General features: G+C 42.1%; 1 protein-coding gene across 4 annotated transcripts in view; it reads right to left on the bottom strand.

Moving 5' to 3' along the window:
* Positions 1-25,763, bottom strand: part of CAMTA1 (calmodulin binding transcription activator 1) — an 828,030-nt gene that overhangs the window by 749,855 nt on the left and 52,412 nt on the right. The window contains exon 4 of one of the 4 annotated variants that reach the window (XM_032495103.1): positions 5,541-5,805. The exons of the other annotated variants lie outside the window; for them this stretch is intronic. Coding sequence (XP_032350994.1) covers positions 5,797-5,805 — 9 coding nt within the window. The 3' untranslated portion in view covers positions 5,541-5,796. Of the gene's footprint in view, positions 1-5,540; positions 5,806-25,763 lie in introns of those variants that run through there. 4 annotated transcript variants of the gene reach the window in all.

Raw genomic sequence — 25,763 nt, 5'->3', positions numbered from 1 at the left:
TAACTTAATACCGTATTTAGCCGACGATCCTAAATAACCCTTGGTCAGCTTTTGTGATCTAGCACAAAACCACATGCCTTGTGATACACCAGCTGGGCTGCGGTAATGCCCTTGACTTGAGGCTTAAAAGCTTTGGTTGGGACATAACTTTGATGTATTGAATTTCCATTTCAAACTGCAATGATTATCCCTGGATTTGGCATCATAGAAGGTGCTACCAAAATTAGATTATGGCTGGTCAGTAAGACTACCTCTCCCCTCTGGGCACTCCTAGGAGGGCTGCTACTCTGCTTTGCTTGTTTGCAAGATCGAAAAGCCATGGCTGTTTGGTTTACAGGATGCAGGGATAAGAACCATCTGCCTGGTCTGGTGTTTCTTTAATTAAAACTTTAATTACAGATATATCTCTGCACAGATACGTGCAGTCTATCAGCTCCTGTTCTTAATTACCTGTGCTAATGAGAGCTGAAAGGAGAGAGAATGTTTGCTGGGTGTCTCCTACATGCCAGCACCTGTGACAGACGCTGGACTGCACCAGAGGAGGTCACGGAACCCAGTGTCAAACAGCCGCCACAGGCTGCAACCCGCCCTGCCGGGCCTCTTCCCATCGCTACAGAAGAACACAGAAGGCCTTCGGGCTTCTCCCTTGGGAACATGAAGGGCTAAGGGGTAAAACGCTCTCAAGGACCAGCAAGAAGAGCGCCGAGGGCTGGTATCAGGCTGACTAGTCCGAGTCCTGTGCGGGCAAGTGTGCTGTTGGCCTAGCATGTGGTCCCTTCCTGAACCCGCCCACAGACACGCGTGGAAAGTCTGGTCTAAGTCCTATGACTCTGAGGCGTGTCGCCCGGAGCCACGTTAACCAGAGCGGCGGTCTCCCAGCGACAGGAAAGGCACAGATGAAAACAAACAGCAGGTGCATCCCGTGCACTAGCCCGCAGCCACCGTCTGCCTCAGCACCGCCCCCGCTGCCAGGGCAGGCTGTCACTGAAGGGCAAAAATTTCTTTCCATACTCAGACCCTGTGTCTCAGTCTCCTTACTGCCTCCACAGGACCTGCTCAATGCCAGCCAGCCCGACCCACTGGGCGGGGGCCACACACAGCTGCTGGCCGCCTCAAAGCGTGCTAACCTTCCATCATTCGTTCATTGAGAGGGGAGGTGACGGAAGAAATGCAGAAGGGGGGAGACTGGCTATTTCTCCGTCATCTCCCAAGGCCACAGGCACCAATGACATCCACGTGCTCCGGCACTGGATCTGCGCCCCTCCCCGGGCAGCAGGTCTGGACCGGCTGAGGGCCTCCAGAAAGGGCCTGCCCCTCTCAGGAGCGGCTCCGCCATCACCAAAATGACTTCAGACTTCCCAGCTCCACAAGCTACGCAGCAGATACACTAAAAGCCAGATGCAAGCACCTCTAGCATGGCCAAGCCCATCACATGGCCCAGATCCCATCCTGGTCAGTGATGGCGTCTCAAACTGTTATGCCAAATTAGCTACATTTTAAAGATAAAAACCACTCCACTTAAGAGTTGTGGACCACACAAAATCTGGCAATTTTCAGAGTGATTTGGGGTAGTGCCTCCACCTCTGAAAGACAGATCCTGAGACAAATCAACACATGTCAACTGCTGGGGACACCCACGACATGGTGCCAGGTTCCTTGCAGGATCTCGAGTATGTTACAGTCTGATGATAGATACACCCAAAGCATGTGGTAGACGATGGAGAAAAAGAGAAACAGAGGAAGAGGGGGTTGGGGAGGAGAGGGAAGGAGGCACGGAGAAATAAATGCATACAAGAGGGGGAGAGAAAAGGAAGTGAAAAAGCGAAGCAGAAAGGAGGCTGCCTGTCTGCTGCCTCATTTTGCCCCACAAGCACTCTCAAACCTGGTGTTTGTGGTGGTCAAATGCCCACTCCCAGAGGCTATATTCTATGGACAGGACAGCTGGACTCTTCCCATAGAAAGGGTGCTGGTTACTTGTGGGTGAACTACCAAGCTGGCCCACAAAGGCCTACTTTAACTTACAGTGAAGCTAACTATAGAATTAACAGCATTGGCCCATGTTCTGGAAGCATGGGTCCCCATGTGCACGCATTATTTATACTTTTTTCTTGCTTATAACATAAATGCCCTGTATTTCTGCACCTACTAATCAGGGGCTCTATGCTAAAAAAGCCAGCCGAGTCTGGGATGGGACCAGTGCCCCGTATTTTAAGTGATCCTGATGTGTAGCTGAGATCAAGGAAGGGCTGCCATGAGCCCCTCAAAGCGCCACATGAAGGATGGGCCATCCTGGTGATGGTGGCGGGGCGTCGCTGGAGGCTGAGGGATAGGAATGAGTGCAGCTGAGGCCCCCGCAACCAAATGGCAGAACTTCCTGCCGGGGTGTGGCCAACTTTGCCGGCAAACAGAAGGCAGCAGGGGGTTAAAGCCCCAATTCTGCAGTTTACTCGGGCTGTGACCCTGTGAGAGCGGGTTTAACCTACCCGAGCGTCAGTGTCCTCGGCTGTAACACAGGGTTAGCAAACACCACCAACCTCACAGGTAAACCCAGACGATGATGTGGAAAGCACCGGGGGAAACCTGACACGTGACAGCGACTCCCCTCCCACTTCCACCGAAGACAAGGCACTGCAGCCTCTTCACACAAGGTAAAAATCCCCCAACAGTTCAACGCTTTCTGCCTCCTTGAAAGCTTGCCAGACAGCTTACTGATGCTAAGAGAGACTCAGTAAGTGCTGACTAAGTAAAAGATGGGGCCTCTCCCACGGGGCTTTCTTGGGGCTCCGTAGCCAAAAACAGCTAAAACAACAGAACCTATCAGCAAAGGGTTAAGTTAACTCTCAAGCACCCAAACTTTTCTTCCTAAAAAGTTAGGAACCCGGATGCATTGCATTGTTTAAGAGGCGCTTAATTGCCATAAACTATCCGGCTCCTCCCTCTGTAAGCAAGCCTGCCTGGGTCTCCGAGACAATGCTGGAAGGCTAACAGGGAAACTCTTCAAAGTTTAATTTTCTGCAAGGTTCCTCTCAGAATTCCATTTCACAGAAAGCCCCATTCTGCTTGGGTTGCTCCTGGTGCGCAGGGTCCTGCCTGAAGCACACGGCCACACTGCACGCCGGCTGCCGCTCTAAGTACGGACTTCCTATGCAGCAACTCACCCCAGACTCTCCATGCCCCTCGGAGTAGGCACTGGTATTATCAACCCCATTTTAAAGAGGGGGAAACTGAGGCACAGAGAAGCGAGGTAACTGTCTTGGGGGGGAGGGATTCGACGCAAGGCAGCCCGACCCCAGCCCACGCCCCCCGCCTTCACCAGAGGACACAGCACCGTGGCCTCTCAGCAGGAAAATGCAGCTGCTGCGTGTGCCCTTTCTTCTGGGCTCCAGGGTATCCGTCACGCGGTTTCACTTATCCTCCCAACAACCCTGACAAGCGAGTAGGAGACACACAATACCTATGTTTCACATCCGATAAAACTCAAATCGAATCAATGACATGTTTTACAAACTCCTGAACGTGAAGCCGAACAACTGATTTCGCTGTTTTCACCCCCAACATGAAAGCCTTTTGAAGTCTTTCTATGTGAGGTTTTTAGTTTTTTGTGTCACTACCTTACGAGATACCAAGAGCACATCCAGAGACCCTGCTGGTCAAAAGCAGGTTTTCTGCCTCTCAGACTAGGATTTTCTCACCAAATCATGCTTATAAAAATTATATCTATGTGCCTTACAACTTATTACAAATAAGCAATGCTCATTGAAAATAGGTAATAAATGTGTCCATATACCAGCTCTCTTTGACCTAATTGCAAAGTAACATTATCACAATAAAAACATTTCTCTTGGGTGCCTACTCACATCTCTTTAGCTCCGACCAGACTTACGAATAAAGTAACTGACCACCTCTAAAGGACACGGCAGCCCACAGGCAGGTGCTAAGAAGCCCTGGTTCTGTCAACAGGGAGCTTGTGACTCTAGGACCACCAGCCAGCTGGCCCTCGGGGGCCAGGCAGGTACAGGGCTGCTTAAGCAAGAGTGGGCAGACACCACTCAACGGCCCGTCTCAGCCCTGTGACCATCTGCTCAGTCAACTCCCAGCTACGCACCACTCCCTCAGTGCTGGAAGGATGCAGCACCAGAGGGACCGACACAGGATGGGATCTGGAAAACATTCCTACACAACTCTGAAAACATCATTTAAAAAATCACCTTAAAATGCATGTCTGGATAAAGTAGCGGCTCCCAAGTGGTAGAACACTCGTTCCACGTGCTTTCTGGCTTTGTAATCACAGGATGTTTTACCTACTTGTACTTCTCAGCTCTGACAGTTTGCCATTCTGTGAAAAGATGCCCAATAGGCTAAAGGCAGTTTCCCAGGCATATAAGTGTAGCAGACAAAGATGAGCCAGTAAGCCTGCAGAAGTGTCCGTGAGAGTTCCAATCTCCAATCAACAGCTCACTACAACTAATTTTAATTTGTGGTTCTAATGAATGACATAAACTTTTATAGGTATCAACAAAGCTCAGAGAGGACTTAAATCCATTTCCATGCTCATTTAGCAGCTTCAGCTGTGTGCAATTAAAGCATCAGCATTAAATGTTGGAGAATAAAATAATGAGACTCTTAAAAAATAATCTGTGCTTCAGCAGGCCAAGCTAAGAGATTTCACATTTTTTTTTAAAGAACATGATTTCTCAAGAATATCTTGCCAGTTCAAAGAATTAAGTCAAATCTGATTTTTGTTTTTAGATTGTAGGGTTTTTTTTTTTTTTGCTTTGAAGGAGAATACTCTGAAAAGTGGAAAACAATTAAAAAATGCATTGTCTGAAAAACAGTCATGAAATAGCATACGCATAAAGCAATCTGGTATATGGACCATCACAGTGGACTGATCAGGTTTCAGCAGAGACAAAAGGGCACTTCTGATCAGGTTTAAAATGTTGCTTGTTCTTAACTTATACCTTAGATAAAGAATAAAATACTGAAGGAAGGGGAAAGGTGAATTTTGGAAAGGAGACAACTTTCTTATCTTCCAGCCCATATGTGGAATTAAAGGGTCAAACCTTTTCTCCCATCAATACTTGAGAATATAAAATGTAATCTGAGGTTGTAGAATGTGGCAGCTAAGATGAGTAATTCAAGTTGCCACTATTTCTGGAAAAAAGATGAGTTAATCTGCAAAGGAAGGGGTGTGTGGTGTGGTGATGGTGAGAGAAGGGAAGGGGCGGTGGCGTGGGGGTGGGGTGGGACCCCGGGTGTCTGGGATGGGTGTGCGTGTGCGAGAGAGAGAGAGAGAGAGAGAGAGAGAGAGAGAGAGAGAGAGAGAGAGAGAGAGAGAGAGAGAGAGAGAGAGAGAGAGAGAGAGGGAGGGAGGGAGGGAGGGAGGGAGGGAGGGAGGGAGGGAGGGAGGGAGCGCGCGCTACGTGTGAACATCAAGTTAATTTAGCTACTGCAAAACATGAATCAAGAAGGAGATATACTGTATGGGGAAATGCACTCATTAAACTTAAATTTTTTAAGGATGAAAACACAGATTACACTTTATTTTTAAAACTGAAATGAATTTTAATACAGAAAATGAAGACAGCATTTTGCAAATTTATCGCTCAAAGGGGTATCTCTATTTGAAGAAATCAGCGTGTTACACTTTGAGAGATGAAATGTTACAGCTTGTACAGCAAAATTAAAAAATGAAATTAAATTAAAAAATGAAATGGTTACCAAGGTAATGCAGGTCAGGGGATCAAAGGTGAAGGGTCACACATTATTAAAAAGAAATCCAAAAGGACGGCTGCATCATGATCTCTGCAAAACAAAGGAGCTCCAGTAAGTAAAACTGATATCTCCGAAAATTTAAAATCAAGTTCTTGAAAAGAAGACTCCCCTGTAATTGAACACAGTCATTCCTGATTCCATGTAAAGCCATTTTTATTTAGGCACAAAACCAAATTTCAATTACCTGTTACCAACAAAATTTTTGTGAAGATTTAACCATTCAATCATATTAAAACCCCAAAATACCTCCAACTATAAATGTCTGAGAAGGACTGACATTTCCACCGGACCCCACACCCTGTCTTCCAGAATTGACAGTGTTTGATAAGCTGGCAACATATCAGAAATCTAATTTGGTCACAGCGTGGTGAGTTTTTTTCCGTTTCCTCAAGGAATGAGTTCCAGAATTGAGTTTTTGCAAATTTGTTTCATTTGAAGTAGCTGCATAAAATTTCCATTATTGGAACACTTAGTATAACAATGTTCTAGAAGACAGTAATAAAGTGATACAGGATAAAATAAACTGTGCAACTATATCTATTAAGATCTGTTCTCACACTCAACTCTCACTGCACCAGGGGAAAAAGACATTTTAGGCAAAATAACTTGCTATTTCTCCTGGAATTACACAGAATTAATAGAAACTTGACAGAAAGACTATCTCAACAATGGAAAAAAACTATATGACAGGTTAGGCCTCAATTTCTCGTTATTATTTACTTGTCTTCCTCATTAACAAACTAAAAAGGACATTAGTAAACCATAAAAGGACACAGCTAAGGTTTTGTTTTGCCTCATGTAGCTACCACGTAACCCATGGCATACTTAACTCTGCAGCAAAAGCAAGCATGACAATTAGCGGTGACAGTAAATCATTCCCATAGTCCTTTCACTAGTAAATAAAATGACTACTGTTTTATTTCTCATGATCTTTAGTCTCCACTCTACAACTAAACTTGAGCAGGCTACATGCTCGGATCGCAGGATCCAAGTTCCCTACTTCTTGCTGGACGGCAGGTTCAAACAGGCAATGCAAATGATGCCTCCCCAGCTCTGAGGGAAAATGAGAGCATGACTAGCAGAAAAGAACTTTCAGTCCTGTTCCTTCTTCCAGTCTCCTCATTTAGCTTCAGTCCTACAATATCTAACATTTGAGTTTGCCTTGTTAAAAATCAAATTCCAAAAATACTTAATATTAAAATATAGACAACTGCCCAGAGGATTTTATTAAAAGGAACAGGATATTCTTTCTGGTGGCTTAGAGCAATCAATAAACAAACAAACTCCATAAAGATTTTGTTCCCCCTGATTAGGTTTTGTTAAAAATATCTTGCAGAGCCTCATGCACTAGATACAAGCGTGTTAGTGCCTCAAGGCCACATTTCTAAAAGCATGATTTTTTTTAAGTTCCACAGCTACTGAAAAGTAAACTAGCATTTCATTCATCTGGGATGCTCATCTCTTGCAACGTCTGTCACCTATGTACGTGTTGCTGGGAGGCATGTAAACAATTCTGCACACGACAGAAGGAATCAATCCCCCATCAAAACAAAGCGCACGTTGTTTCGGTGGCGCTGTTATTCAGGCCACTTCAGCACGTTCCTGAGAAATGGCAAGAAGCCAGCAGTACACCGTTAGCCAAGTTTTGTTTTATTACAATATTTCCTATTTAAAATGAGAAAAAGTATATTCAGATCAAATATCTATGTGTACCTCCCCTTCATTACCAAAATATATACATTTATTTAAAAATTTCTTCATGACAAGAGGATAAAGTAGTTATAGATGCTTTTTATAAGTCTTCTAAACCATTTCTAAAACTCGCCAACTCTGAAAAATGTGTTAGCCCCAACTGTTCTACCAGCGTAACCCCTGCCAGCAGTTGCACACCTCAGCCTCCTCCAACTTGATGTAACCCCCAACAGTAAGGAACTGCTCTTTGAGGACTTGAAAGCATTACAACCAACCAACCACATTGCCACAAATTCCATGGAAATGAATACAATCTAAGAAACAAACACAGACAGACAGAACCCTCCCTACCTAAGCACTTAGAAATTCTGACAAACGAGTAGCTTTGAGTAAATTTGTGCCAGTAATGCTAACATTCTAGGTGATTTATGAAAATCTACGAAGGATTTTAGCTAATGTTTTTCAAATGTGTTTGCTATTTGGGGTAAAAGCTACCAGGAGTTTCCCACATCCCTAACAGTTAAGGATCCTGGAATCAAATTTAATAAGTAAAAAGAGGCCTAGAGACAGCAAGGGGCCAGCACAGCCAGGGGGCACCCAATTCAGCCCCAACACCAAGGAGCCGAGGCCAGAGCCCTCTGCTGAGGCTGGGAATCTGGAAACATCCATTTCCCCACAGAAACCCCCTGACACCTGCCCACTCAACCTGAAGTCTGTTGAAGCGATAGTTTTGCTCCACATTCTAGAAGCTGTGGGCTTTGTGGAAACAAAACAGTCTCCAAGTCCCCTTCCTGGACCCCAGACAGAGTGCCTTGAGGACCAAAGTTATCCCCTTCCTTCCTCCTCCAGAAGCCTCTCTTCTCTTCAGTAAGGCCCGGGCGTTAGCTGACTGAGAACAGACTGAACCAATACACACCAGGACAGGCAGACTCAGGGGGTCTCTTCCACCCAAAACAAATCCCTAAGTGGGGAAACAAGCATTTTTATGTCCAGGGGCAGAGGAGGAGAATCCTCTTCCGGATGACGAGCAGTAAATGAATAAACAGGGAAGACTCCCAAATCCTACTAACTCCTAAAACTTCATGGGCATAACTAGCCCACACATTATCCTCAGCCTGAAAGTGGAAAGCTATACAACCACACTGGTGAGCTACGTTACTGAAGAAACACACCAAGTCTCATTTTCAAGGACCATCAAATCATGAGAGTTCTGGCAAAGAAGACTTTTCCAGGGAAATTCTCACCCCTGTTAAGCTCTCACACTGTCTGGACAACTTTTTGCAGGATATGTTTTCCAACACACTCAACTGTACTCTATGTTTTGGGGAGTTTTTTGTTTTGTTGTGTTGTGTTGTGTTGTGATGCCAAGGACTAGCCAGCAGTTCTAAGCACAGAGAACGGGTTCATTTCTCAACTAAACACACAAAGAACAAAGAATGTCATTCCTAGTAAGGTTAACCACGACAGAAGGGCTGCCGTTTTCACCTCAAGCATATTACTCGCAAAACAAAACAAAAATAAGAACCAGAGAGAAATGATAAATAATGAGCTGAGAAAATTCAGAGTCAGAGAAGCTAGGAGATAGTTGAAGGAATCCATTAAAATAGAGCCCTATTTTACTAATCTTTTACAAAATGGCTATTAACTCAACACTATGATGCTTTCTGCAGCAGAATCTAATCTCAGCAAGTATATTCGGAGATTAAAAGGAGCAAGGTCCAGCCAAAAGTTTATCACACTGATGGGGCATTAAAAAATAATCTATAAATATAAATAAATAAGTCACTGAAATGTCACTCAATAAAACAGACAATTCACTAGAATAAAATGCACTTGAGCTAAGTATATCCTTCAGTTAAGTGGGGATTATATTTCTATTACCCTTTCATGTTAGAATTTATGTTAGTTTTTTCAGCATGTTAGAAATACTGCCTGCTTGAAAAACCAAGAAAATGAAAGCATTTGGTATCCACGTCTGTGGCTCCTCCAAGTGCGGCCCAGCAAGGCCCTGCCAGCAGGAGGCGTTCCCACCTCCCTCCTCCCACCTACCTCCCAGCTTCAACATTTCTACCATTTTTTCAACCTTTCTGAAAATACATTTCCTCTGTCAAGCCTCTCAAAGATAGTCTGTTCTAAAACATGTCCCTGTTTCTCAAAATTTTTTATAAATGATACAGAAACCTACACCTACAACCATCACATTATTTCCACCACAATCCTCAAAAAGAAAACAAAAGCTAAAACTACAAGTTAGAATACCTTTCTACCTAGGGCTTAACCCTCAACAATGTGATTTTTCCCTAATAGCTTCAAAAGGAGTAAGAGAGTGGAAGGAAGGGACAGTCATGAGCAGGAGGGAACTTTTAAGAGTGAGGGATGTGTTCATCCTGGTGGAGTGCTGATGGCCAAGTGGTGTGTGCACATGCACAGTTCTCAAAAGTGCATGCAATTTATTATACGCCAATTATGCCTCAAAAAAGCTGTTTAAGAATGGGAGGTGGAGACTGAAAACCTCTAAATTCTCCAGGCACTGGGCAGAGTACTCAAGCATTGTGTAGAAGGCCTCAGAGTGGGGGGAAATTAGCCTTAGACCAAGCACTGCAGCAGACTCACCTAATAAATCATAAAATGCAAGACCTGAAAGGATCAAACTATTTAAAAGAAACTTAGTTGCATCCCAGAACAAAGTTCAAGAAGAATGAGAGGGTCCTGCTTTCTTCAATCTAGTCTATCAATTTCCACCTTTTAATCAGGATATTTAGTCCATTTACAGTTAATATAATTATAGATATGGCTGGGTCTTAGTTAATCCTCCTGTCATTTGTTTTCTATTTATTCCGTGTGTTCTTTGTTCCTTTATTCTTCCTCTTCTGCCTTCTTTTGGATTAATCAAGTATTTTTAGTTAAAAAAAAAATTTTTTTTAAAGAATGAGGGGCAGGTGGGCAAAGGCAGGGACTTCGCCCTCTCCCTGCACACAGTAAGCCACACAGCCACGCTGCAGCCACCGTGCAGAGAAAGCCAGGAGTCATGGCGGAGCCACCTTCCAAGCCTGAACCACCAGCTCTGGAGGCACCTGCTGCAGGTCTTCTTGGGTGAAAGAGTAAAAGTATCCTTGTTGTTTAAAGTAAATAAATAACTACTGTGCATTTAAAACGTTTGATACTGATCACTAACTTTCATATTAGCCACAAGTCGAAATTACCAGAGTTTCTAAATTGAAAATCAGCATACAGTCTAACAGTTTCCCTAAGACACTTGAAAAATCAGCTTTAGACATACTCTTAGCTTTGCCAAGATATGCAAATTCATCAGATATTTTAAAATTTTTTCCTCAGATTTAGCATTTATATTATGTCAACTTTATCACATTCCTTTCAGGTATTATCCCCACTAGGGAAAAAGAATAATACATGCCAAATTCCCCCAAACACAAATTTATAAGAAATAAAACAAAAGGAAACAGGTTCGTCCACTGTTGACTTTATTTCTATGTGATTTGTTTTTAAGTTTACTAACCTGCACACCAGTGCTCATTTTAATTGCCCTACTGGCTTCCGACATGACAGTCAGGACCATTAAGACTCTTAAATTTCCCATTTCCTCTAGTCATTGATTTTCAAACTTCAGACTGAGTAAGAATCCCCTATTTAAACCAAGTCATTCGTAAAAACAGTTTCCCAAGTCCTTCCCCTAAGAGACTGTAATTTAGCACATCAAAAGGGGAGCTAACAATCTGCATTTTTCAGTAAAACCCACAGGTGAGCCCACTAGAACAGTCCACAATCCTCATTTTAATAAAAAGTGCCCGGGTGGGTCCACCCGACCCTCCAGTCCCCACACACACCTGCCTCCCGCCGGCACCCAGTCACAGATGTCAAAGCTGCCGAAGTGTAAAGTAAGACACAAATGCCAGCTCATAACACCTTCGGGCGGTGCTTCAGTTTTTAAATGCCAATTGATGCCTAGAAAGTCTTTAAAGCCCCAAAGAATAAAGCTATACTAATAGACAGGGTGGCTATATAAGACACGGGGAAGGCATTACCACTTACTGCTTCTCTGAACTCAAACAAATTGTTTACATTTTAAACTAAGCTCCACTTTCTTCACTTATAGCATACCTCATAGGGTTGCTGGGAGAATTAATGAAAATAAGTAATACAAACTGAGTAGCATGGTGCTCAGGACCTAAAAAGCGATAACCATTGTGATTACTGTGATTAAGACATTGGTCACCTTCCAGTCTCTCTCTCACCCAATTCTTCCCATGGTTTACAAGAGGGATACTGCTATCCCCATTCCTCAGATGGGCTAAGGTTAAAGTGCAGAGCTGGAATTCAACCTCCATCTGTCCAGAGCTGTCCTACTCCACGGCTTAGCCCTGACAGGTATGAAAGGTGTTTAACAGTCTCACACGAGCACGCTGTGCACATCGAGGCCCCCAACACGTGTTTGGGGAGTAAGGCAATGAATGAATGGTTAGGGCCTCAAGTAGCGCAGGTGAATGTCCACATCTGTACCCATCGCAGCACCTCACACAAGGCATTCAGAAGGACACATGTGGGACTTCCACCAGTGGAATCACAGGAAGTAAGTTCAAGGACTTATTTGCATGCAAACAAAGGACGAGTAATTACTTTCTATTCTGCAGTTCTACTCAATAATTTAAAGACACACTCCTTGATTCAAATATTTGCTGCACGCCTAGCTATGGAGCAGGCTCGGCTATAGGTGCCTGGATGCGTGGTAAAGAGCAGAGAAAAGTCTCAGTTTTGTCTATCTGAGGCACCGAGGTGAGGATCCCCACACAGAACAAGTCACTTCAAGCAGCATGAAGAAGTGCAGGACACCACAGAAATATATGGTACCGATTCTGCAAGGGGCCAGGCAATCTCCCCTGGGGAAATAACATGAAGCTGCGACCTGAAGGATGACACGGTGGAGAGTGACCATCTTCTAAGCAGAAGAAATGACATGTAAAAAAAGGCAATGTGGCAAGAAGGCCCTGGGAGTGCAGAAGGCACTCGGGGAAGAAGATAGTGGTTGGAACAGAGAACAAGGGGAGAGGTGCCTGGCAGGAGGCCGGAGGGGTGACAGACAAGATTACACACGCCTCGTGGACCATGCTGAGAAGCTGGGATGGCACCTTCAGTATGACGGAAAAGTATTCAAAGGACTGAGAAAAGAGGCACCATAATCCAACTAGCATTTTTGAAAAACCACTCGCATCTGGGTGGAGACTGGGTTGGGAGGGGGCAAGAGTCCAAGCAGGGACGGGGTCTGGAGATCTCTAGAAGCAGTCTGGGCACAGGTAATAGTGGCCTGGCCTGGAGGGGTGGCTGTAAAGAGTGATTTAGACAGAATGGAAATTCATTTGGAAACAGAACTGATAGGTTTGGATTCAATACGTAAAAGATGAAAGAGGTGTCAAAAATTCTAAGAAGTAACTTTCGAGTGGAGAAACCTGATAAACTCTGCCCCAGCCGGGGGACCAGGGTTGACGTCGTCATCAGTGATCGGTCCTGTTGCTGGCAGGCGCCCTGGATGAGATGAGATGAGGGGCACTCCACCTGTGTGGTCTTCCCCCCAAAACCCAGAACCCAGCCTGATCACGAGCAAAACGGCAGACAAGCCCAAATCAAAGGGCATCACACCAATACCTGACCTATCAAGGTCAACAAAAACAAGGAGAGTCGGAGAAACCATCACAGTCCAGAGGAGCCCAAGGAGACATGATGACTAAGTGTCATGTGGCCTCCTGGATGCGGTCCTGGAACAGAAGGGGACATCAGGGGAAAACTAAGGCAATCTGATGGGTGGCGTGTGGCTTATGCTAATGCCTCAGTACTGGTTATGAGTTGGGACGAACCGCCACATTACTGCTATGAGGGGAGACTGGGTGTGGGGCGCACAGGAACGCTCTGTAATATTCTTGCAACCTTCCTATAAATCCAAAACTTTCTAAATGTAAAAGTTTATCTTAAAACTGACCCCCAGGTCTGACCTGAGCCCCTGGGAGGTGCCCTTCAATGAGACAGGAGAGACAGAGGAAGACCAGTAGCTCATTTCAGACATGCTGAACAGAACCAGCCCCTCAGATCTGCCAGCGGAGACACCAGGTGGGTGGCTCTGAGGTGGCACTCGGCAGAGCAGAGTTCAAACCACAAATTTAGGAGCCCTCGGCAGGCTGAATCTGTGGAAGCGGGTAGGGTCACCAAGAGTAAAAATGGATTATCAAGAGGTGAAGGGCCTCGGTCCAAATACCCACTTTAACCAGTCACGCAGAGAAGGCTGAGTGTCAAGCCCCGAAGAAATTTCACCTTTAAGCTGGTGCATAGAAGAGATCAAGACAGGACACCCAACACGTGGGAGAAAAACCGGGGGTGTTGCCATCCCAGAGGCCAAAGGGAAAGACCTGCCTGAATACATTTGAGAAGCCAAATAAAATAAGCACTGAAAAATGCTCCTTATATTTTAACAATTTTGAGATCACTAGTGATCTAAGAAAGAGGTTTCAGCACAACAATGGAAACTAAATTCAGACTGGACTAGTTGAATAAGAGGTGGAAAAAATGAGGAAAAAACCAGCTCTCACAAAAAGTCTGGTTCTCAATACACCCGTGCTCACAGCAACATTACTCACAATGCCCAAAGGTGGACGCAACCCTGGTGTCCATTTTTGATAGATCTTTAAGGATGGAAAAGGAGCAACAATTTTCTCTTCACAACATATCAGATTGACGAAAACTAAATCAGTGTGTAAGGAAAAAAGAAAAAAGAAAGAACTACGTGGTGCTGATGCAAGCATGAGATAAAAAGATGAATGAACAGAGAGCTTCAGGTACAAAACCATGTATCTGTCGAAATTTAGCACAAGGTAAAGGCAACCTTTCAAATCAGTAGGAAAGGATCAATGACTCGATAATAAGCATCTATTTGGGGAGGAAAAAAAACAAATAAGAGGCTCTACCTCACTCTGCCCATATATACAAAATGTCTGTGTGTATTAAACGTCTAAGAACAAAAATTCAAAACAAAGATGAAAGTCCAGGGAGAAATACTAGCACCTGGGGTAAAGGAGACTTTCTGCGGTATGCTACCAAGGGCAGGACGGTTCCCAGTTTGAGTGCATGACCCACAGGACCGCCAGAGGGACAAAAAAGGGAAAATTAAGGCTGAAATACAGGTGTCTAGCCAGGAAAAAAATCATACGTACTTTTTTAAAAAGAAAAACACATAGAAATCAGAAATAAAAAGGATGAAGAACCTACTAGAAAAAAAGGGCAAAGGAATGAATAGTCAAAAAAGTAACATAAGTGACCAAAACATCTCAGAAATAAAGAAATGCAAATTAAAAGGGGACATAATTTTTCACCTATTGGACCAAGAAAGATTTTAAAAATTGGTAATCCTTGGCGTTGGTCAGGGTTTAGAGAACTGAACGTTCTCACGTTCAGCTATTGAGAGTACAGATCGGTATCTTTCTGGAGGGCATATGACAAATGTTTACACTCTCTAATGAGCAGTTATGTTGGTGGGCCTCTCTCCTTAGAAAATAACTGGAGAAGTGTGCAAAATACTGGGATAATCAATAAGGGACTGGTTTAAATTTGTATAGAAAATCGATGCTCTGCAGTTATGCACATCCACAGCCACATCTATGCACCGGCAAGCACAATGGTTAGGGAAGAGGTGTCCGTGATGCTGTGTGTGTGTTGGGGGAGGTGGGGGTGGTAACACACACACACACACACACACACACACACACACACACACACAAACTCATACAGATTTACATATGCATTTTTAAAGTCCAGAGGACCTCAGTCAAATTGTTGATGATTATCTCCTAAGGTGTACAATTTTAAGAAAAAGTTTCCAATTTAACCTCTACTGTCCTATGTTGTTAGCATTTTTCCAATGACCATTTATTACTTTTATAAATTAAATGTTTGTATAGTTTTATAATAAAAATATAGTAAAGCAATTGCTATGGGAAGGGATAGACTCCCTGGGACAGAAAAAGATGTAGGTGATTTTCCATGCTTCCTTTTCCTCATTAATAGGTAAAGTCCGTCAATATAAGCCAACTTCCAGCTATGACTGAATGGCCTTAAAACACCTGTATCAAATTCTTTTCAACAAAGGAATGCCCTATGCAGTCCTTAGCAGTCAGAAGATGTTAGATATTCTTGAGCTATGACAAAATTATACATGGCACCAGATCCTCAAATAAAAAGCGTAAGACTCAGCAAATAAAGGACAATCTTCTTCGTGAATGCCTAAATTAGAAGGAGTTATGTGGCCTCCTTCTAATGGTTAACATGGTTTCAAGCAACAAGAAGATCATCACACAGCTAAACTTAGGATAAGGCCATACAAAACATTCTACAGGATCAGCCCAATTAACAAGTCAGAAGAGTAACTGCAAAGAGTATAACTTTAAACCTAATATCTGACCACTGCAGTTGAACTCCAGCTAAACTAGTTCAACTGGCATAAAACAACCATACCCCTGCCACATGTACAAACATACACACACACACACACACACACCCCACCCCACCACTTTAAGGCAGTATAACGCTTAAAGCAAGACAGGCTGGAAAAGAATTTCAATATATAAATCAATATATAATTCCAATTGGATTTTAAAATTACTAAAAACAGTCACCTCTCAATTGGGTAATTCCCGGAAAGATAAATAGATCTGTAAATTATATTAACACAACTGAGAAACATACAGTGGACAAAACTAATGCCGTGAAACAAAGCTAACTCAAAGAATCTAAAATATAATTGAATAATTAAATTTTAAAAGCAAATATAATTGCAATTTGAATTGGGGATATCAGTATTAATATCCCTACAATACCCAGACCCTCCCTACAATAAGTCTTCATCTACCACTAATCTCATTTTAGTCTCTCAGTAAGAGACAAAAGAAAATATATACTGGTCTATGGCCTCAGTTCCTGGCAGAGAACTCCTAAAACTCTTGTAATCGCCCAAGTGATAAGAGCATCTTTTGTTCCAATATTTGGTCTTTGACCTCTTCCCTGACACAGGCCTCCTGAATCCCTTGTAAACTCCAAGTGATAAAAGCACTAAGAGCATCTTTGTTCTAGTGAGGCAACTCTGGGTTGGCTCCTGGATGGCTCCTGGATGGAGGCTGGTCACCACAAAGACCAAGCCACCAATGGAAGCTTGGAAATTTCAGGCCCATGTCCCATTCTTCAGAGATGGAGAGAGGCTGGAAATGGGATTAATAATTGATCATGAAGAAGCCTCCATAAAATCCCAACAGTACAGGATTCAGAAAGCTTCCAGACTATGAAAGTGAACACATCCACACGGGGAGAGCTCCTGCACTCTGGACCCTCCCAAAACCTCAGCTTATGTCTCCCTTTGTCAGGGTGCTCATCTGTACCCTTTATCAGATCCTTCAATAAAGTGGTCAAAGTAAGTACTTCCTTGAGCTCTGTGAGCGGCTCTGGCAAATGAATGGAATCTGAGGGACGAGGTCACAGAACCTCCAATCTATAGCCAATCAGTCAGCACAGGTGACAACCTGGACTTGCAACTGGTAACAGAAGTGGGGTGGGACTGGGCCTTAACCTGTGCGATCTGACACTACTGCTGGTATACAGTGACAGAATTGAGTTGAGTTGTAGGATACCCAGCTGGTGTCACAGAGGATTGCTTGGTAGGGGAAAGTTCCCACACGTCTGTGAAGCGTTGTGAGTGTGGCAGTGGTGTCAGAAGAGGAGACATACAGGAGGAGAGCTGGGTTTTCCCAATACACTTGGTATTCCACAACTCACTCCTTCCCATCCCTGGGATCCTGTGCCATTAATTCATTTATACAAGAATTATTTATCAAGCACCTACCAGTGCCAGGCACCATTCCAAACTCTGGGGATAGAGCAGCAAATAAAAATCTCTGCACTGGTGTATCTTGAATTCTAATGCATCAAACCCATCAATGCCAACCACCACTTAAAATTATATCCCACTGCCCACCCCTCACCTCCTATATCTCCCATAAATAGACTCTTTTTTTAATAATGCATTTGGCACCTTATTTTATTTTTAAGCTCCCTGTACACAGGGATTTATGTTTTGTGTATTCTAAGAGTTTAGAAAAGTGTCTGGCACAGAGACACTTGAATATTTGTTGAGTTAATGACAGCCTTCTCTTCTCTCTGTGGCCTCCCTCTTAACAGACCTGATCTGTAAAACAAAACCCGATACCTGCTCTACACTCAGACCCCAGCCTCCGGCCTTCCAGCTCCTTTGGAGAAGGCGCAGAACCTGCTGTCTGCACTGTTCCTGGCACCCCTGCTCCTCCCACGTCCTCAGCCGCGCCAAGCTCCTCCCCCACTGGAAAGCCTTCCCACAAGCCTCCCTCTGCCTGTAACACCTCCCTGATCAGTGATCTAACTCCTCCCTGTCCCTCATGTCATAAAAATCTCACTTCCTAAGACTCTTTGCCCAGTCTCTGATCTATATTGTACCCTCCTCTCTTGCGGCTGTATTTTTCCTTCATAACCTTTATTACCTGCTTAACAGCCATTTCCCTTTAATGGCAAACTGTTTTGCTCACCACTGTCATCCCCAGGGGGCTGGAACACTGCCTGAAAAAAGGAGCTCGACTGACCAACTGAATGGGTGGCTGTCCTACTGGACCAAAGACTCTGCAAAGGCAAGTTCAGCACCTATTTTGTCCACTCTTATGAATCTGGTGACAAATACGTTGTCTGGCACAGAGAAAATGTTCAACAGCACTTATTAATAAAATCCTAAATGAGTACAAGAGGGGCAGGCACCATAATCCTACTCCCAGGGAGGAAAAAAAAACACTGCTACCATCCTGACATCTTGAGCCTTCCAGAGGGTCTTACTTGAGTGTGCCATTCTACAGCACCCCTCCTACAAGCCAGGCGGCCTCTCCAGCTCGTGCAGTCCCCCGGTGTCTGGCTCCTGAGATGCATGCAGCTTCCCGGGCCTCTGCAGACTGGAGCACAGAGCCCAGCAACACCCAGCAGCTTCCCCCAGCAACCCCACTTCCGGTGAAGAACCTTCCTCCAGCACACCAGGAAGTGGCTTATGGCAAGTTCCAGAGTGCGGGTCCCCATCCAGTTCCACCAGCGGAACACCCTGCGGGAAGCCACAGCCTGCCCTCAGGATCAGGGCTGGGTGTCGGCCATGGGCACAGCGGGGCTCTTCCCTGGGGGCTCTGCCTCGGCCCAGGAGGATGCACTACCCTGTACATCTTATATTCTTTAGAGTTCTCTTCACTTATTACTTCAATTCCCTCTTACAGTTAAAAATGTTCATATTAAACTTTTTCTCTCAATTTACTGTTTGGTTTTTCTCTCTTGATTGGATCCAGACTAATACAGATTTGGAATTAATTTACATGTGTGTAGTGTAAGGGGCCATGTTTCTTTTCCCCCCACCAAATGAATATCTAATTAACTTTTATTAATACATTTATTGAGAAGATTGTTCTTTCTCTACTATTCTGCAGAGCTTCCTGTGTGATAAACCAAGAGTCCAGATAAGAGTGGATCTGTGTCTGGGCTGTTTTGATTTACTGGTCTACTTGTCTAGCCTTTTACTAAAACCATGTTATTTTAATTACTATAGCTTTAAAATAAGTTTTATCCAGTAGAGTAAGTCTGCTCAGTTGGCTGTTTTTCAAAATTATTGTGGCTATCCCTTGCTGTTTACATTTCTAAGTACATGTTAATGTCAGTTTGTCATATTTCATCAAAAAAATCTGCTGGCATTTTGACTGGTACCATATTGAAGGCACAGATTAACTTGGAATCAACATCGGAGAACACTGAGTCTTCTAACCCATAAACATGGTATATCCATCTATTAATTTAGATCTTTAACTCCTCTCAATGTTTATTTTTTCCTGTATAGATGCCTTAACATTTCTTAAGACATACTCTGAAAAATCCAACTGTTTATGTTATTTGTATTTCACTTTCTACTTGTTGATATACAAAGTTGCCATTGTGTCAGGAGTTACTTTGAATCTTGCAATCTCGTTTATTAATTACAATAAGTTACAAGGAGATTTTTAAAGTTTCCTGCATACACAGTCAGGTCATCTACAAATCAGTTTTATTCTTCCCTTTCTGATCCTTGTGCCTTTTATTTTCCTTGTCTTATTGAAGTGGGGCCTCTAGTAAAATAATGAACATAAGTGATAACAATCAAAGTAACTTACTTCTACTCCCAGTCTCAGGAGGAAAGCTTCCAACACTTCACCATTAAACATGATATTTGCTATAGGATTTTTCTATGTAATCTCTATCAAATTAAGGAAGTTACCTTTTACTCATAATGTGTTATGGGATTTCATTTTGAGTGGATGCTGAATTTTACCAAAGGCAACTTTTACATCTATTGACATTATCACGTTTTTTTCTGCTTTACCCTATTAACTCAGTGATTTCTATTAATAATTAATGTAATAAGTCTGATACTCTAATTTAAATCCTTTGAAACTTGTCAACGCTTGCTTTACACATCAGCAACTTTGATCAATGTTCCACTTGCATATAAAAAGCATGAAGGTATAACCTATAATTACTGGGTACAATGTCCTATTTATTTCGTATTTCATTTTATTCTCTATTTCATTTTCAATATTTATTATTTTCAATCTCCTAGTTCTCTCTCCTACTGTATCTAATCCACAGGTAAATCAATTATGATCTCAAGTAGGTCAAGTTTGTTACGTGTGTTACTGAGATCTTCTATATCCTTAGTGATTCTTCACTTCTTTACTCCATCAGTTAATAAAGTGTATGACAACCTCCCACTATGATTGTGGATCTGTCTGTTCTTTCTTAGTTTTTCCAATTTTTTGCATATTTTGAGGCCATGTTTTTAGGCTCATACAGATACAGAACTACTGAATTGAGTATTTTATCATTACGAAATGTCTCTATCTCTAATAATGCTTTTCTGCCCTAAATTTCACTTTATTAATAGAGGTATGCCAGTTTTCTTTTGCTTAGTGTTTGAGTCATTTATCTTTTTCTACCATTTTATTTTCCACTTTTATGCACACTTGTATGCAGTAGAGTTGTGGTCCACATTTTTTTAATCTCCCAATCTTTGTCTTTTAACTGGAAATTTTAGTTCATTTTCATTTAATATAATTACTGATATCCTGGGTATAAATCTCTCATCTTACCGTTTGCTTCCTATTTTTCCCACATGCTGTATGTTCCTTTTTCTGTCTTCCAGCTTTCTTTTGAATTAAGTTTTCCTTGATTACTACAACTATTATTCCTCCTCCTTTTCCTCTATATTTCCCTTCTATTAGTTTGGTAGATACATATTCTTTTCACTGTTCTTTTAATGAATATCCTAGGGATTACAACATGCACCCTTGACTTACCAAAGACTCAAGTAAATTAATAATGTTACTACTTCCAGGACAATGCAAAGACCACAGGATACTAATCCCATTTACATTCCCACAACTTATGTGCTATTATTGTATTTTGGGGTTTTTTTAATATTTTTAAATTTCATATACATTTTAAACCACACAAGACATTATCATCACTGCTGTTTTATATACATCAATATTCATTTGCATTTACCCTCTCTTTGGTCTTCACTTTTTAATATATCTTAAAACTGCCATCCAGGATCATTTTCCTTCTGCCCAAAGACGAAGCTTTATTATTACTTCCCTTTAGTGCAGGTCTCATGTGATTAATTCTTTCCATTTTGTTGATTTAAAAAGATGATATTTTGCCTCCACTTTTGAAGGATGTTTGCTGGCTACAGAATTCCAGTCTGACAGTTTATCTTCTTGTTTACATTCTGAAAATACTGTTCCATTGTCTTTTGACTTCTACTGCTTGCGCTGTGAAATCAGCTGTCAGTCTTATTTCTCTTTTGAATATAATGTGTAATTTTTCCCTAAGCATTTAAGATTTTCTCATTATCTTTAAGCATCAGCATTCTTATGTTTCAGTGAGATTTCATTTGAATTTACCTAGTGTGGAATCTACAGTAATTCTTGAATCTGTGATTTCAGGCTTATCTGTTATAGACAATTCTCGGCCATTTTCTTTCCAAATCTGCTTCTGCATCATTCCTCCTTCCTTCCCCACTGGGATTTCAATTGCACATCTGTTAAACATTTTCACTGAATCCTGAGTCTTTCATAATCTTTTATGTATTTCCCATCCATTTTTCTCTCCATATTTTATCATTCTGAGTATTTATTTTCACTTTATTACTATTGTTAATATACTATTATATATGTCTATTGAGATCTTAATCTCCTTGAGAAATTTCACCTGTACTGTCAGTTTCTTCCAGCTCTCCTGAGTTCCCAGGTCCATATCCAATCATCTTCCAAGATCTCTACCAAATGTTCCACAGGCAGTCTCTAAGCTCAATTATACAAATCTAACTTCTATGTCTCCTCAAACCTACTTTTCTTTCTGTATTTCATTGCCTACATATCACCATCATTCAAGCCAGAATCTCAGTAACTCCTCCTCTTCTCCACCACCAAATCTTAGAGGTCATGATAAATCACTGATTCTAGCTCTCTGGTCAGATCCTTTTCTACCACCACTGTGTAAAAATAGGTCTTAATTGGGGAGAGGGTATAGCTCAACTGGTACAGCACATGCTTACATTAGCATGCATGAGGTGCCAGTACCTCCTCTAAGAATAAATAAATAAACCTAATAACCTCCCCACATGAAAAAAAATTTTTTTAAAAAAAACAGGTCTTAATTATCTCTGGTGCATTCCCCCTACTTTCCAACTTCCCTCCAAACTATTCTCTAAACTGCCCAGAGTGACTGTGTAAAGCGAAAATCTGATCATTCCACTTTTCTGATTAGAATCTTTCAACTAATCTCTATCACTTAAGAGATAAAAACGTAAACCCAAAATGGCATACGAAGCTTTCTGTGAGCAGTTTGCTGCCTACCTCACTAACCTTAACTCATCTCTCTCTCTCCTTAAACCCTAACCCAGCAAGACCTCGTTACTCAAGCAAGACACATTACTGCCTTCTTCCACTCCTTTGCACCTGTGATTCCTTCATCCTGGAAAGATTCTTGCTGATTCTCTTTGCCCAGCAAACTCACAGTCATCTTCAAAACAGGGCTTTAGTGTCTTTTTTTAAATAAAACACCCACTACTTACATGCTTCAAACTTATCTTGTACATATGTACATCACAATTCCATTATACCCCTTATCATACCACATTGCAACTATTTTTATGTCTGTCTTCCCTACATGACTGTAACCACCTTTTATTTACTTACAAGTGGCCAAGCTTACCTCAGGGCTTGGGTACAAAGTAGGCATTCAAAATGGTTACAGAACAAAAAGATTAACAGACATTATGCTTAATTAACAAACTGGTTTATAAAAATTATCAAAAATGTATTTCTTAACAGAAAACTGTAAAGAGTGACATTTGACTCAAATTGTAATCTCATTATGTAACAAACCCACCTCTGGACTCCTACAAACAGCTTAGAAGCACTGTAAGTAATACTAATGAGGCTGTTATAAATTTAATCCATGCAGAAATCACTTGTTCAAGGGCTCCCGTCAGTCAAGGAGTTAAATCATCTCATTCAAAAAAACATGCCTTGTATCTGTATTTCTACACCCAGAGAAGCTAAAAGTCTACATAACTACAGCAAAAATTTTTCCAGTCTTTGCATATAAATGGTACCAGACAGTCTTTGTTTTTGAACTTTTGTAAAAAACCTTCACATCCACTTCCTAACGACGGTACAACTACAGCCCTAGGCAGGAAAGCTGCATGTCTTTCTTTATTTGGGCAATTGCTTCCTCATTACAAAGAGAATAAAAGAGCCATAACAAACATTCAAATGAAAAGTGGCTCCATGTAAAAGGAGAGTAGGTGAGGGCACTTCCAGTAAGTTTTAGACGATGAGAATGTTTTGATTTCTCAGATTATCAAAACAGATCTGACATGAAAGTTTTAATCAATCTGTAAAATCTACTTTTAAGCACAAAGAAATCATAGCTCAAATTTTAAAATCAAAAATGTAAGTGAAAAGTGACAGAAATAGCCCATTAACCTATTTTCAAAACTCGCTCACAGACCCATCAGAACTGGTTAAAAAATGGACTACAGGTCCTATCCTCCAGTTAAGAGAGACACAGAGACAGACTGATAGGGAGCAATGACTACTGGAACTTCCAGATCTCAAGAAGGAGCACTTGAATCAGCCATGTTAACATCTTCCAATCATCAAAGAGCTAGAAAACAAAGACTGCAGCACACTGTGCCCTGTAACTTATAAACCGCACTGACATCACCGCCCATCACATTGGCCTTTCCTGTGTCTTTCAAGACGTATTTACAGAAGATTACATGATAATAAAACAAACACTTGCGGAACCCCCACCCACCCACCCATAACAAGGGGGAAAGTTCTTTAACACCCAAAACTCCTTTCACAACCCCTCCTCTTTCCCAAAGGTAACCACTATCCTGACTTTTGTACCAATTATTTCCTTGCTTTTCTTTAGAGTTTTCAACCTGTGGCAGTTTTGCTTAAATAACAGCTTTATTCAGATATAATTCACAAACCATCAAGAGTACTTTTAAGATAGTGTCACAGACTTGTGCAACCACCACTGTGGCAGTTATCTCTATAGATGTGGTTAAGCTGGAATTTCCCAGAATCCCCTTCCCTGAGCCTGCCCAGTATTGAAAAGGTGGTCTGGAACAGCCTCCACTCTCTGAAGACCTGTGGTGACAGACAGAAACTGAGGTACAGAGTTCCAGCATGCCTACATGTTTCCTCTTCGGACATTAGCTTTATTCCCCACCTCAGCCCTCCACCCAGCACTAGAAGCCATGGGGGTGTGGGGCGGGGGGGAGGGGGTGCGGGGGGTGGAAGACCTATGAAAGGGTAGCCTGCCAGACACCTCCTTCCAGACCCAGGCAGGCTGATGAGGGGGCCAACCCCACCAGTGTTTCAGGAGGCGGTTCATGACCCTTTTCTGACCTTCTAATTCCTCCTCTGGGCTCTATCTTTCCAGCTTCTCCCATGATTGTACACAGACCTATTACTGTAATAAATAAACCCCTTATTCCACAATGCTCGCAGTGGTTCTGCTTCCCTGACTGAATCGTGACTGATACACACCAGCCACTTCTATTTCCCTAAACAAAAGCTCAGCACTGACTTTCTGAACTTTATAAAAATAGAATCAAACACTGCATTTGGTGCGATTCCTCCATGCTGTTGCATGCAGCTGTCTTCGCTCACTACTTGTTGTACTTTAATGATCTATGTTATGCTATACACCCTTTTAATGAGCTTTTTAATGAAATGTAATATACCAGTAGAACACAAATCATAAGCATTATCTGTGTGTCTACAACACCTACAATCAAGAAATAGGATGTTACTGGCACCCCAGAAGCCCCACTAATACACCCTCCCTATTCCCGCTAAGGTAACTACTCCTGATTTCGACCATAAATTATTTTTCCTGTTTTTGAACTATTTTGAACTTGTATCCAGATCATATAACATATAAATTTGACAGTCTGGTTTCTTTCACACCATATTATGTTTGTGAGAGTTATTCGTTCCTTGGACATACAATCAGTTCATTCATTTTCATGGTTGTCCAGTTCACAGTATATTAATGTATCATAATTAATTTTTCCCTTTTGTTGGTGGTGAGCACTTGGGCTGTTTCTAGTTTTTTTGTTTTTTTTTTTTTACTGAAGTATAGTCAGTTTACAATGTTGTGTCAATTTCTGGTGTACAGCACAATGTTTCAGCCATACATAAACATACATATATTCGTTTTCATATTCTTTTTCACCATAAGTTACTGCAAGATACTGAATATAGTTCCCTGTGCTATACAGTACGAACTTGTTGTTTATCTATTTTATATGTATTAGTTAGTATCTGCAAATCTCAGACTCCCAATTTATCCCTTCCCACCTGCTTCCCCCGTTGGTAACCATAAGTTTGTTTTCTACGTCTGTGAGTCTGTTTCTGTTTCGTAAATAAGTTCATTTGCCTTTTTTTTTTAGATTCCACATGTAAGTGATATCATACGGTATTTTTCTTCCTTTCTGGTTTACTTCACTTAGAATGACAATCTCCAGGTCCATCCATGTTGCTGCAAGTGGCATTATTTTATTCCTTTTTATGGGTCAGTAGTATTCCATTGTATAAATATACCACAGCTTCTTTACCCAGTCATCTGTTGATGGACAT

This window comes from Camelus ferus, chromosome 13 (assembly GCF_009834535.1).
Source record: "Camelus ferus isolate YT-003-E chromosome 13, BCGSAC_Cfer_1.0, whole genome shotgun sequence".
Taxonomy (NCBI): domain Eukaryota; kingdom Metazoa; phylum Chordata; class Mammalia; order Artiodactyla; family Camelidae; genus Camelus; species Camelus ferus.
This window is presented reverse-complemented; position numbering and strand designations above follow the sequence as displayed.